This window comes from Alligator mississippiensis, chromosome 2 (genome assembly GCF_030867095.1).
Source record: "Alligator mississippiensis isolate rAllMis1 chromosome 2, rAllMis1, whole genome shotgun sequence".
Taxonomy (NCBI): Eukaryota; Metazoa; Chordata; order Crocodylia; family Alligatoridae; genus Alligator; species Alligator mississippiensis.
The window spans coordinates 27,640,813-27,655,683 of NC_081825.1; the positions used below are offsets into that span (position 1 = coordinate 27,640,813).

Consider the following 14,871-nt stretch of genomic DNA (forward strand, 5'->3'; position numbering starts at 1 on the left):
ATTTCTGTAATTTACATTTTCAGAACCTTTCAGATGCTTAGAGTATGCCAGATTATTAGACAAATACAAAAAATGCACATTGCATTTTTGTAGGCATTAGCCATTATGTCTAATCTTAACCCAAAGTAATAGTGGCTGCTGGGTACATCAGTTTGGATAGGCCCTGCATAAATACTCTTTCCCTCAGCATCCACTTCCACGGTGAGGTACAGCTTACTGGGAAGACCTGTGGTGTGACCCCATAATGGCATGTCTTATATTTATGTGGGGAGCCTGCTGTACAACACAGGAAGCTCAGCTGCCCCTCACTATTTGTGCAGGACCTCCTGGTGGTGCACATTGTGCAGGCAGCCTGGCCCGCTCATACTGTGCTGCCCCACCCCCAGAAGGTATGGGTGGCTGGATACCATGGCCACCAGTGCCACAAGAGCAATGGGCAGAGTGGCAGCTAGGCAGGACCCCATCACCTGCTTGTTAACCGCTCAGTAGATGGCCAGTTGGACAGCTCTGTCCTAGCTGATCCTACAGGTGGTGCTCCTTTGCATGGTGTGTGGCTCGCATTTAATTTGGCAACCCACTGTGAACTGAGTGGCTTGTGAATGCCCAAATGCAATTGATGTGGGTTCTGCTCTATTTATGAATTGGAAAGTTATTCCTTATATTTATCTTGTTTCTTTCTCGGTAAACAAATCAGCAGAAAGAACAACGAAAGGAGCAGATGTCATTGGGAGATGCTTTCAAAACCACTAAAGAGGTTAGCCACTACTTGAGGCAGTGGCAAAACCTTGTGATTGATCAGGCTGTTGAATTTGAAGAACTTACTGAAAAGCTTGATAATAATGCCAGTGAAGAACTAAAAGTACTTCAATTTAGTCTGACAGAGAAAGCGATTGAGGAGCTTAAACACATTCAGTATGGAGTAATTGCACCAGAACTGTTAAAATTCAGTGTGCCAAAGTTGTACCTGCTACAAGTTGTAGAGGAACATAAAAAGGAGATTGCCATTAAGACTGAACAGCTTGAAAAAGAAGAACATGACAAAAATATGGCCTTTGAAGAATTGCTTCAGACTACAAGGAAAAAAGCAAGCCAAGAACTAGCAAGCAGTATTTCAGAACAAAAAAAATTAAGGACCTGGGAAAAGTTAGTGTTCATGTAAGTGCCTGTCTATTCTCTTTTCTTGGTTATATCTCTTGTAAAGAAAAATAACTTATGAATGAATCACATATTTCGCTTTAATTTTTACTTCTCACTTATTGTATATAAACTTTGGAACAGGATGTGGTTTCCATAAGAGCTCAGCATCTGAAGCACCTGCTAAAGTCAGTGTCTGTGCTCAGTGCTGAGAACTTGTGAAAAATAGGCTTTTATTTTCAATGAAAATTCCTAGAAAATTAAGGTAGGTCTGGCTTAACTTAGTGTATGTCACAATTTGTATGCAACTCTTGCATTTTTGGCAAATGAAAGTATTCTCAGCCCTTTCTCAGAGTCTCAGAACCTGAGAGAGAGTATTCAGAGCATTAGGTATAATAAGCCTCACAATTAACATTACCACTTCCATAGTTTTAAGATTTATTTTTTTTTAAGTATTCTTGATTTTTCTGTGCATTCATCTGCTACCATATATCTTAGAACTAGAAATGTAATCTTTAATCAGAGACATTGGACATCATAACAGGATGATTATATAAAAATATTGTGGTTGCAAAACACATGAATGGGAACAGGCATGTGACCTATAGGAAACTAGATATTAGGCTTTTTGTTTTTGTTGTGGAAACAGAGACAGGAAAGAGACAGACAGACTAGAGAATCACTAGTATGAGCCTCTCCTTAGGCCTCCTCTACACATTACAGGTATCGCACAATTAACTGGTTAATTGCACAATGACCTTAAGACCAGCTTCATGTGCAAACTAGCTATCACAATGTAAAAGGCTCCAACCAGCTACAAAGTTAAACCTCGAAAATGTGTACTAGCTTTATACCTGATAGCTATGGAGCTTTAATTTGCACATGTAGTAGAGTCTTCCCTAAGGATGGGAGCCCAAATAGCTGATGGAGTTCCCAGCCACAGGGATGCATCATGCCCAGCAGGACTAGAAGTCCCACAACTGAGGGAGCTCTCAGCCCCAGCAACTGGCAACTTTGGGTCCTGGCAGCAGGGGGACCCAGAGTCCCACAGCTGTGGATGCTGGGAGTTGGGACTCAGCTAGGTTTTAGCAGCCCCAGGGGCTGTCTGCCTTGTGGGGGTGGGGATGAAACCCCCAGGCCTGGGGGATTGCAGCTCCTGAGATCTCCCAGACCCCAGGGTTTCATGCGCTCCTGAGCCTGGGAGATAACAGCAGCCATGATCCCCCAGCTCTGGTAGTGTGAGGGGTGCCCCCGCAGCTGGGAGATCCTCAAATGAGGGGGCTCTCAGCTGTGGGAGCTCTCAGCTGTGGGAGCTTGCTTCTTGCCAGTGCAGAAGGAGCCCAGGATCAGGCTCCTCTGTTGGCAGTAAGGTATAATGGGATGTAATGAAAAGAAGATTGTGCATTCAATCCCATCATGCCTTTTCCTGCATGTGTAGAAGGGGCCTTAGTTCCTCACATCTGGGGTAGTAGCCTATGAAAGATCATGCCTCTCTGAACCAGTTAATCTCTCAGATGCCACAGCCCTGCCTTCTGCCTGTTAGACTAACACAGCTAACTTCTCTCTTAGTACCCTGGGAAAGGGTATCTTTCTAGGGAACAGGATGTGTCCTTCCCCATCCTTGCTATGACCAAGTGTTCTGAGTCCTCTTGCATCTTCCCCTTGTTAAAAAAAATGCTTTGAAGAAAGAGACCGGTTGATAAGGTGTGTCGTTTATGAGGCGTGCTGGTATGCCAGAGTAGATGCTCTCATGAACTTTTTGCACTTCACATATACTACATGGTTGCCTGCAATTGCAGGGATTGGGCTCAGTTACCCAAGTGGTCCCTTCCAGTTCTGACTTCTGATGAAATAAACTCAAGAACTAAATTCCAACCTTTTCTGGACTGCTGTGGCTGGTCAGTTTGTCCTCTGGCTTACAGACATGCTCCATTAAAAGAAGCATACCTATAATGACAATCTTGAACTCAACTAACAGGGGAGATATTTTTCCCCTTAACTATAGATATGTACCAGCCAGGTATGATGCAACTTTCTCCCCATAAGCTTGCCTATTGCCTGGTAGACAAGGGGGTAAAAAAAAATGTGCAGAAAGAGCCCAATCATTACTTGTAATGTTTGCTCTGTTTGAAAATCCATTCATTTCTTTCTTTGAGTCTCATTTTGTTTTTTTATTCAAAATTGTAAGTAATTTTCCATAAGCCTTTTCAGTCTATTGTCTTATTACCTTTGAATGTCCTATTGAGAACAATCTTGCACTAACAGGAAGATGGATTGTGCGACCTAACAGGTCTTTTCCATTTCTAGTTTCTAAGATTCTGTGATAATTTTGTTCCAATCTGCAGTAGTTTCCGCTGTATTTGTCAGATTCTATCTTTATTCACAGCAATGTTAAGCTGCTTGCATTTCCGGTAACTTTTCTAGGTAACATTTGCGCAGATTTTTTATCTGGGGGGGGTTTAATAACTGTCTCTATCTTTACATCCAATCCATTGTGTGTCAGTTTTGATATTGTGTGTCAGTTTTGATATTTTGATAGCCAGATGCCAGCTTTCAGATATCTGTCATATCCAGTTCTGTGCAAAGAATTACTCTGACTGATAGCTTTGTTGATCATTCAAGAGGCTATGCTACCACCAACATATAAATTACTTTATAATCCTTTTTAATAAAGGTATGGCATAACAGTAATTTGAAATCCTTTTTAAACCATTGATTTTTTTTCCTCCATACTTCTTTTATGTATGTATGTATGATCTAACATAATTTTGTGGAGTGGCACATATATTGTAAATTTTTGCGGAAAGGATGCTTTAAAATAAGAACGGGGTGAATGGATAAAATATTGTAAGTGCAAATATCTTAATTTAGGAGTCGACTGCAGTCAGTCGATCCAACTAGTACAGGAACAAACTTCATAAAGCAGCATAAGCAAAGTTTACGGAAATAATAACAACATGTGAGACTATGATTAAGCTGAAATAAAAATAATCTTTCCTAAAAACAAGGAAACGATGTCATATAGTTTTATATTAGAAAGCCTAAGTGTGTGTGTGCATGTGCGCACATGCATATGTAATGCTTTATCTATTCCTTACTTGTTATAGATTTATTGTTAGTTTTAAAGTTAATCGGTTATTTCTTTCTGGGGAGGCAGGAAGATGACTGCTGAAAAATAAATATATTTTGTTTTTTTCTGAACTATTCTTAACCCAGAGACTTGAAAAACAGTACAGCAGGTAGCCAGTCTTGTCTAATGGTTGTCTAGCACTTTGCTACTTCAGGGACTAGAGCTTCAGCCTAGAAGTCTCTTTTGGATCAGCTGCAAGTAAAAGTGATCCAAAAGTGATTGGTGATTTTCCACGTATAGTAACTTGACAAATACAGTTCTATTTTTACTTACCATCATTTTAAAAAACTATTACTAAGAATTCTAGCAACTTCCATTGTTCTGTTTATTAGAAAGAAAACTGTGCAGGAGCTACTGATGTTTCTTCAGTCCCCTTCCAGCACTGTGAAATATTACCCTCAAAGTAGGAAAGGAGGAAGAAAGAAAGAACCAGTTGAAATTTTTTCATTCATGAAAAATGACTTTACAACTATATTAGAATATCAACAGGAAAATTCCTTCTTTATATTTTTAATTTATTTGTCCTGTGACAGGCTCAGGCCATCCATCCAGCATCTGATACCCCCTAGTGGTCATCACCTGCCTGCCTATCCTCCCGTGCCTCCCCTTACCTCCTATCTCTTTCCTGCCATGCCTTGATCTTAACGTCTTAGCTGGGGAGGCTGCCTCCAGAGGCCAGGGTAACCTCTTCCTGGGCGCCTTTCTTCTGAGTACAGTCCTTGGAGCTCCTCTGCCCCAAACTCTACAGGGTGGGTTTCCCCTTTAAGACAACCACAGTTGTGCCTTGGGGGCAATAATCATGAACTCTAGCCACCCCCAAGCTTTGCATATGTTGGTCAGTGTTTGGGGGTTGGAGGTCACCCTGGCTCCTCAAGCCTTGAACCTTTGGGGTTCTGCCTTCCTGGCTTCATCCCCTTTCCTCTAGGTGGACCCTCCAGAGCAAGGTCCACTGTCCCAGACCTCAGCTCCTGGGCCCCAGCCCTGTCTCACCCTTTTGGCCTCCAAGGCCCTGGCCTTGGTCTCATGTGGTAGCCCTTAGGGTCCTTGACCCTGGCATAGCTGCTTGCACACTATGCTGCCCCTAGGCTCCCTGAACTTGGTGCAGCTACTTGAGTGCTGCTCTGCTCCTGGGGTCCCTGACCCTAGCTGGGCAGCTTTACACTGGGTGCCTTCCTGTGGTTTCCTTTTTACCCCTGTTAGCCACATCCGGTCCTCTGGTCTGAAACTTCAGCATAACAGAAATATAAGCAAACTGCTTCCACAAAATTCTTCCCCACTCTGGGTCAGTACTTCAGCTCAAGCTATTTTTCCCCTTCAGCAGTCTCATGGGTAGCTTGAATGTCCATGGGCCTGTTTCCTGCAGCCAACTCTCCCAGAGGATCGTCTTCCTGCAGCATGCAGGACCAGCCTGCCTGCTCTTACTCAAGCCACAGGCTTATATGTCCCAAAGCCCTGCCCCCTTCCTGTCATGTGGTTCCCCAGCTGCACACAGGAGTTTCCCTTTTACTTAAGGGCCAGCCTGCTCCTGTACTCCTTTCAGCCCCATGTAGCCAGCTTAGACAGCTCACTGCTGCATCTTTTAAAGTAACAGGGGGCCCTGGATCCCTATTCCAGTCCAAGAAACATGAATATGTTCCCATTTTAAGGGATTTCTGAAATGCTCTGCTCTACCTTTTTTCATTTTAACTGCCACAGTCGGATTTTTATATAGTTTTTAAACATTGGCAAATAGTTAAATTTTTAAAAGAATAATAGAAGTAATACAAGGTGCACATTTTGCTTTCTGCATTTTGAGCTATTACACTGATCATGGGCACATAAGTAGCCAGAAGGACGGTGCCTATACAGTGAAGGAAATATAACTGAGTGAAAAAGTTAAAAATTCTGAGAGGTAATTAGCTTTGTTAGCCTGAAGTAAGGCAGAAGTGGAGTATATTTGCACCAGACTAATGAACTAGTTCAGAGATTTAGTGTAAGCTTTCATGAGGCCAAGCTTGCTTCAGCAGATACTGTGAAAGGACATTCACAAATCAGTTTATCAAATAGAAACAGTACTTTGAATATAAAAGGCAAGAAGACAGTGACAGAGAGTAGAGGGCAGGAGGGGGACAGTGCTGGGAGAGGCAAACAAGCAATAACTACCTCTCCTCGCACCTGTTGTATTCAAATCAGTCTCTCCATTTTATACACTGCTCTGTGCATATCCTTTCACTGCATCTGATGAAGTGAATGAGCTTGGGCTGGCAAAACTTAAACTATATATCTCTTATTGAGTTAGTTTATAAGGTGCAAATCTGCCCTGTCTTTTGTCTGAGAGCTATTCCAGTGGTCATCATCATCATCATGATCGGCAATCCTTTGCAGTCAAGGATGATTGTCTTCCATGATTGCCTTATCTGCGGGTGGCGGACAAGGCCAATCCAAGATCCACAGGTTCTCTTGCAAATAGGACACGTGTTTCCATGTGGGGTGGGTGGCTCTGTATTCCCGGTTCGGTCTGCAACATGCTGTTTCTGCCGCTTATTTTTCTGTCTCCTGTTGTAGTCATTGTCATGGTGGTATATTCTAGTGGTATATAGGTTCCAGTGGCCAGCCACATGGAACAGCTGAATTCAGAATAGATTGGTAGTTCCCTTTCCCCTGCAGTTTCAGGTTTTGGGGCCAGATTCTTGGCCCTGAGAAGTTGTAATCAGGTTCTGTTGTTGATTTCTCTGACACAGGTGCTCCCACTGGTGTCTATGTTTTCCAGGACTGGGGAAGCAAAAAGATTTAGAGCCACCTTTCCTCCTCTTGCTCTTTACAGCTGAGGCAATTATAAAGTTGATGCTGCTAAGAGTCTGACCCTCTTTTTCTTGAGGCCACCAGAGGCTGTACTACAAAGACAAGAGTTGGACTTCCAGGCATGGTGATGGGAAGGCAACTATGTTGCAGCCTACACACAGTCAAACCCAACTAACACCATTCTTTATGTCACACTCAGCTTGCTACCACAGCTTTCATCAGTGGCTGACTTCTGTACATAATAAAGCAAAAGTATCTATGGTGACTCCCAACATTGTCACTAACTGCCTTATGCAATATAACTTAACAGCTTAAGCAATCTCTCCTGGATAAATGTACTACTTAATGCACTAATTATGTGATGATGCTCCAAAATCAAATCAATTAGCAGTCAGTTGTTGACAAATGAATTTGCCTTATTGAAGAAATATATGTAAAGATTTACATCAGCAAAACAGTATCATTGTGAAAGAGACTTGTCAGGTACTTACTCAGAGCCTGGGAATTTAAGGTACTGCCGAAGCCTGGGGGTGGTTTGCCCAGGGGCGTAGTAACACCCATGTGATTGATCTCTCAGTTAAGTTGAACAGGGAGGTTGTATGGTTGTTACAACCAGGGAGGTTGTTACATAATGTAACTTCATAGCAGGTGCTTCTGGAACTCTGCTAAAAAGGCAAAATCATTAATAAAAGGGTTAGAGAGTTAGTAAAATGCAAGCACCGTGCCCTTTGGGAGCGAAGGAGGGGGAATACATGAGGGGTGGAAGCCCTACCAGCTTTTTTTGCAATGGGAAAGAGTAAAGTCTCTTCTTCCTTCAGTTAATTAGTACATACTTTGTTAAAACATAGTATAACTTTTATGCATTTAATTTCAATGTTAGATATTACATAAAGTCAGAGTTGAACATTGCATTAGTTCACAAAAATTCACAGGGTAAATATAAATCTAGTGCCTCCAAATGTAGAGTTATGGCACCCACTTAATGAAGAAGTCGCAACCTGTGTAAAACCTGAACAAATGCACATTCAAAATGAAAATTGCCTTTTATCACTTGGCAATATCTTGCGAATGGCTTCTTCATCACATACCAGCACCTGATGACCAACTCCTGTTATTGCCAACTCTGCTTAATATCACAAACCTTGTTTTTGTGTCCGTGTGAGAGACATTATCTGGGCTTGAGGTGTTTTGGCTTTTCTCAACAGCAACAGCTGCCAGTCATGTAGGGACAGCAGAGGGAGTTTTTAAGGGATGTTCTGTCCACTGATTCTAACCCTGAAGCGGTTGTACTACCCGAGTAGTAGGAAAAAAATCTATACATTGGGGGAAATACCCAATACTTCTGTGATCAGATCCAAAGATTTATTTTAAAGCAAAATGTATCTGTTTTCTCCTGAAAAATCACATTTTCTCCAGGCCACTATTCTGCATATTGAATTTAAAGTATTATCATGGAATTTCTAAAGCAACAAGTAAAACAGTAAACCCTATGTGAAATCACAGTATCGGGTTAAAAAGCAGGGCAGAAAAGGAGAGGACATTAATTCTTATGAGAAGTTGATTTTGTTCAGGTTCCACCCTTAGCACTCCGGATGGTAGAAATATGTGTGCATGATTTTGCTTGTTTATTTTAATCTGTTCAGATTTATATAAATGCATGTTTGTTTGTTTGTTTTTACAGGAGACTTTTGAGTTTTCCTCTTTCATTATCAGAAGAAGAATTGCTTAATATAAGACAAGAGTTTCATTGCTGCTTTTCTCAGATAGACACTAACTTGGCTTTGCCCAAGATACGAGCAAAAACACTGCTTCAGGTCTATCAGTCAGAGTGGGTGGAAGCAGAGTTGTTGAAAGTGGATCAGAGCTTAACAGTACCTGATAAACAGGTGGGATCAGTATCTGAATACTTTACATTTCCTTAGGTATGTGTACTAATACATACACACACACACACACACACACACACACACACACACATAATTAAGTGGTATCCCCCTAAGAGCAGGGCATTTTCCAAATATTTGGGAAACAGAATATAATCAGTTTCTAGTTGTATGGCCCAATGTATTTATCACTTACTTGGGTAGGTAAAAGCAGTCTGCTGGCCTCTGGCCTCTCCTGCCAGTGCAATACATTAGCACAGTATCTCCTTTCTTATGAACACTTGAAAAATTCAGCTTTGTCTGGGGATTCCCAAAAACCCTTCACTTTCATAAGAGGTTCTCTGCCTTATCAAGTGTGGGTGTACTCTGTCATCTCCTCATTAGCTTCTTAGCATTTAAAAACACTTTTCAGGCAACAAATGAGCAATACTATCACCTTACCTTGGACAACTGTTCCCTCCAACATGCTTATCCTACTACCCCAAAACAGAAAAATAACCCCAATGGAGCAAGCAGGAGGCCAAAAGAAATTTATTACTAGGGAGACTTTCTGAGAAGCCAAGGAACTAGAGCAGCATTTCCCAACCTTTTCCATCCCATGGTACACTTACGTAAATAAAAAAAAAATTGCATGACCCCAGCACTTACATGTGTTGTTTATTTTAAGGGCATTGTGGAGAGATGAGAAACATTTCAATTCACTCAGTGTTATTACCTCCATTATACGTTTGTGCAAAATCAAATGCGTCACTTCTGTACTAGTAGGAAAAAAAATGAAATAATACAACTTTGTACTTCCATTCTGTTTCCATGAAAGGATAAATACATAAACTTTCATTTAAGAAATCTAGAGATTTTTTTTGCATCTTAGTCTGAAAGTGCAAAAATAGGTCTTCCAAAAAGATAGCTAGAATACACATTTCTCATAAAAGTCATTACTGACACGTATTACTAATGGGGGAATTTATGGGGGATAAATACAAATAATAGGAATAATATCAATATCAATCTCCTATATGGGAGCTTTAGCTACTATTAAAAAAATGATATGTGATAATCTTTTTATAGCAACAGTCTAAGACCAAAAAGCAACGATCCAAAAACAGAAATAAGATTGATAACCTGAAGCAATCTTTGGAGGATAAAATTCACATCTATGAAAAGTCAGTTAAAGATCAACATCTGAACAAGGTAAATCTGTGGGAATTATTTGTCTCTGCATTTTTTCGGTACACTGGTGCACAACAATTAAAAAATAATAAAATTCCTATCAGTGCAAACTTGATAAAGATAGAGGCAGGTATTCCTGTGTTATGCATAGCTATGTTAAACATTTCACCTTTCTTTGCTCTTATTTCCTCATCTGTTAAGTTTATATTGTATGTAAAGTGGAATAGTACATGTGGGTTTTGTGTTAAAATTTCCAAGTCATCTAGGAACAAATCCTATTTCCCTTTTCAAGGTCTAACTGGCTCACACACATCTGCCTAAATCCCATTTTTGGCACTTTTATGACTTCTAGAGTCCACCTGTGATAGAACAGGATTGCCCAAGTCATTATGTAACTGCCCATACAGTGGTGAAGGATGAAGGGAGGAAGGAAGAACCCTCAGACGTTTTAACTGAGTGATTTAGTGATGAAGGCACTTGTCCAAAGTGTAGCTCCTCTCACCCAGAGAGGAAACCAAATGGAGTATGGCTCTGAGATGTGAGGGGCTCCTTAATTCTGGTCTGTGCATCCAGTGGTTTTTCTCTGCCTTGCACTTAATATTTCTTGGATAAGCATCAGTGAGAGCATCACTCTCCTCCTCCTATCCCTATTGTTTTCCCTGCTTGGCTGTTCAGCGGGCCAGCCCCAGGAGGAGGTCTAGGGAGTGGTTTTGTCATGAGCCAATGGCCTGGTATTTAGAGTATCTTTCTGGGAAGCAGGAATCAGTTCATATCATGTCTTGGTGAGCTAGTGTATAACTTGGGCCTTCCCCTTCCTGGTTAAGTGTCCTAACTGCTAGGCTGTTGGTCTGAGTGGTGGGAGAGCTACCCCTCCAATTACTAATTATGAGAGGGCAGGGGGGCTAAGTATTTTTGGAACCACCTAGATAAATCAACTGAAATTGGGGTGATTCAAGAGTATTGAGTAGGACTGGACTTAGTCAGAGGCAAAAAGGTCACTGTGGCAAAGGTGGGTCCACTGATTAGGCTGCTCTCTGGACCTTGGGAAACTGCCTCCTGCTCTGCTGGAGAATCCCTCGGAGACCTTGGGTATGTTGCTCAATCTTAAGGTGTCAGTTCCCTTCAGTAAAATGGGGATAAGGCCTTTTCCACATTTCACAGGAATGCTGTGGTGACACATGTAATAGAGATGAGGAGGTACTCAGATCCAACAGGAACAAGGAACATATAGCTATCAAATCTAGTAAGCTAGGTAGTTAATTCTAATCTCAGATATGACTGCCTCATCAAAATTAGTTCTCATACATTTTGTGACAAAGTATATTTTGTTTACACTAGTAGTTCTTAACCTTTTTAAATGCAAGGTGCCCCTCAGAATATGCCAGTTCTTATCTTTCACTCATTTCTTTACTATGGGCAAATAATTGAGCAAGTTTTCTGTTGCAAAGAACTCAGAAAGATCACAAGAAGTCAGAATGCTTTAGGCGCTATGGATTCCTTTTTTAAATTCTCCAGGTTTACCTTGTGAATCACGTGTAGGTGTTTGCGCACCTAACAGTACTAACATTGTATGGGCCCCTGCTGTACCCTTAAAAGGAACTCGCAACACCCAAGGGTGCTGCAGCACCCTGGTTTAGAATCCCCGGACTGCATATATTCTGCAGTGTTTGCATCCTGAAGAGTACTGGAGGCAATATGTTTTATTCACGGACAAGTCTGCTTTAACGTACACTAATATTTCATTGCAGTAAATGTTTGTGATTTGTTTAACATCTAGTCCTTTTCCTCATTTAATTGAGGTTGAATATGTCTCAGTTATGATATGAGCTCAAGCTTATTCTGGAGTTTTTATAATGTCCTTATCTTCTTTTGAATGGCATAGCTGAAAACTTTTAATCAAAGGCCGAGTACTAGGAAACTAGCTTGTTACTGAGGAAAATCATTACACCTCATATTATCACTACAATACCAGGTGTGCGTATCTTAAGAGGATAAATGAAAGTTTCTTCTTTTCACTACCTCAGTTTTCAGTCAATCTTTCTGTATAGTTTATTTTTTGTTTTAATTGAAATATTTTTCTCTTCTTGAAAATCACTATTCTCTTGCAAAGTTTTATGACCAATTCTGCAAAAAGAACAGAACAATGTTATGCCATAAGGTCTCCTCCTGTGTTCATTACTGTACTTCCTACTGTCCTGCTGAGTTCATTTAATAACTTGAATGGTGAGTGTGAGCTGTCTGAGCTGCACAAAGAAGAAGCTGGCTCCTGAACTCTGTAAGGGATAAAGATGCCTGAAGAAGAAAGACGATATAGGGTATATTGGTTTTATAATGTTCTAAGATGGCCATGAGAGCAAAAAAATAAAGATAGGAAGTACCAGGCTGAGAGGATGTGGAAAGATATTTGATCTCCGATCCTGAGAGGTGTCTGTGAGTCTCACTGATTCCAACCTAGAAAACTATAAAAGAGATCATCTCCTTTCTTTGGTAGATGTCTCTAACAATCAGCTTTTAAGCTGCTCTCTGAACTTGTTACAAGGAAGTGGCAGCTCCACAAATGAGAAGAAACGCAAAAGGCAAGGATTTCTTAGAGCAGTATGCTTTATTGGACTGGCTGTGTTGTTGGAATAAAGTTAGACAAGCTTTCAAATGCAAGACATTGTTCCTCAGGTCCCTAATCATAAGAAAGGCAAAGGCATTTTCAAAGAATTCTAGCATGGTGCTGGTGCTGTGCTGGAACTGAAATACATGCTCTGTCCTTGAAATGTACAAATCGAGCACAATATATTTGTGCAGCAGGTCTTTCTTACTGATTTATGACCTCTTGGCATTGCTGGACTGAAAATAATAAATATACCCTCATTAAAGATCGCTTTTACAGCTGAAGAGAGTCAATACATCTTGAGATCAATTCTTGTATTTGCCATAATAGAGAAAGAGAGAGGAAGACAGTGCTAGTAGCAATTAGAGTCAGTAGCAGATATGGAATTTAGAAGCTGACACTAGAAGTTGGACTCACCATAGTGAGTTTATATTGTTAAGTTAAATTTAAAGAACATCACTTAATTAGAGCGTTTCATGTGGAATCAAGAGCAAGAGACTGTGTTAAATGCACACAGCTTGTTACATTTTCAGCAAAGCTGTTTGAAATATTCCAATGTAAGACTAATATGTTATAATCCTGTGTGTACTGTCTAGTGCTACAGTAGCTCTCCACAAATAGCCTTTGGTTATTTAATTGGTGATTGAAAACTGATCCAGCTTCCACTAAAGTCAATTAATATGTCACATTGATTTCACTAGGACTGCTCAGATTAAACAAATGCATAAGTGTTTTTAGAACTATGGCATTAGGAGTTGAATGAAGGCAGAAGAAAACTCTGAAAAAATTGTGGATAGTCACATTTTGGAGTACTAGTCTGAATAATTATTAATTAATTGTATAATGTTGCATATGCTTGTGTAACAGTGAGGAATTTAAATATGTTCAACCATATTCAGGCTGCTTAAATACAGCTCTGTTTTTCTTATTGTGGCTTCATATTTCTAATAAAGTAGAACCCACCTCTGTACTTCCTAGGGCTATTTGGTACCAGGTAACAAAGCAGGGGATGAGGAACAAAATCTCATAATATGGAAATGTCATTTAAAATCACCTAATTCTTGACCTCCCTGACTACAACAGTGTGCATGCCTATTTCTGCCATAGATGTCACCTTTTTTTGCTTTTGTTTTCTGCTGCAGTCAAAGCATAAACTTTGCAATACTTTTAAAAGTGATGGCAAGACGTCAAGCTGTATTTTCATGCTTATCCATTATTTATTTTATAAGTTCAAAACATGAATTGATGATGATCAGTCATTTACTTATTCATCCCTTCATTATTCATTCATTGTTTCCAGATTTCATGCTTGCATACTTCATTAAAAATCCCTATATCTAGGACTGATAGCCTTGGGTAGAGAACAGTAAACTTTTATTCCTGTTGTTTGCATACATCTATCATAACAATTGTTTTTACAGATGCACTATAAACTTGTTTTTAAAAACATGTGTCTCTCCCACCCCACCACAGAGAGAACCCTCAAATGTTACTTTTATATCATGCAAAACCATTCCCGCTTTGAGCATATTTTGAGCATCTTGAAGATCCCATAAGAATGGCAGTTACTATCTCATGCAAATGTGTGAAAGCTGAAAAAAACAGCAGATCAGATTCAGATTATTAAAAATGCAATGATTTATTTAAAGTCAGTGGGTCTATGAAACCTCAAAAAAGCTAAGAATCTGTCTCGATACATTGAATAATAATCAAAACAAAAGTTATAGTGGAAGGGAGGACCTTGTGGCTTAAATAGTAGCTCATGACTGAAGAGATGAGTTCAGTTTCTTGCTCTGCCCAAGGCTTCTTGTTTGACTTAGGCCAGTCAGTTAGGATGTTTGTTTTAAAGGATTTTAAATATGTAAATATACAGATAGTCTTCTAAGTGATTTTGAAAATCCCACTAGGTACTTATCTATATACTTAGGTCCCTAAATATCTTTAAATAACCCACTGTTAGTCTTCCTCCTTGTCTCACTTTTCTGATTGTGAAATGAAGTAATACCTTTTCTCTACCTAGAAGAGAAGTTGTGAGATTATGTTTATGAGACACTGTGAGCATGAAGACCATATAAATGCCTAAAAAACACAGGCACTTTGGAAATCATTATTTTATCTCAAAGTCTCATTTTCAAAAGCAGATTTTTAGAAACCTAAGTCTCATTAGCTTT

At 40.1% G+C, this 14,871-nt stretch overlaps 1 protein-coding gene across 3 annotated transcripts in view; it reads left to right on the forward strand.

Moving 5' to 3' along the window:
• EVC2 (EvC ciliary complex subunit 2) overlaps window positions 1-14,871 on the forward strand; it is a 174,026-nt gene that overhangs the window by 122,074 nt on the left and 37,081 nt on the right. For 2 of the 3 annotated variants that reach the window (XM_059721567.1, XM_059721569.1), the window contains 3 exons: window positions 695-1,155; window positions 8,727-8,931; window positions 9,997-10,119. In XM_059721567.1, the coding sequence (XP_059577550.1) occupies window positions 695-1,155; window positions 8,727-8,931; window positions 9,997-10,119 (789 nt within the window). The remainder of the gene's footprint in view (window positions 1-694; window positions 1,156-8,726; window positions 8,932-9,996; window positions 10,120-14,871) is intronic. The other variant, XM_059721568.1, reaches the window with a different exon arrangement.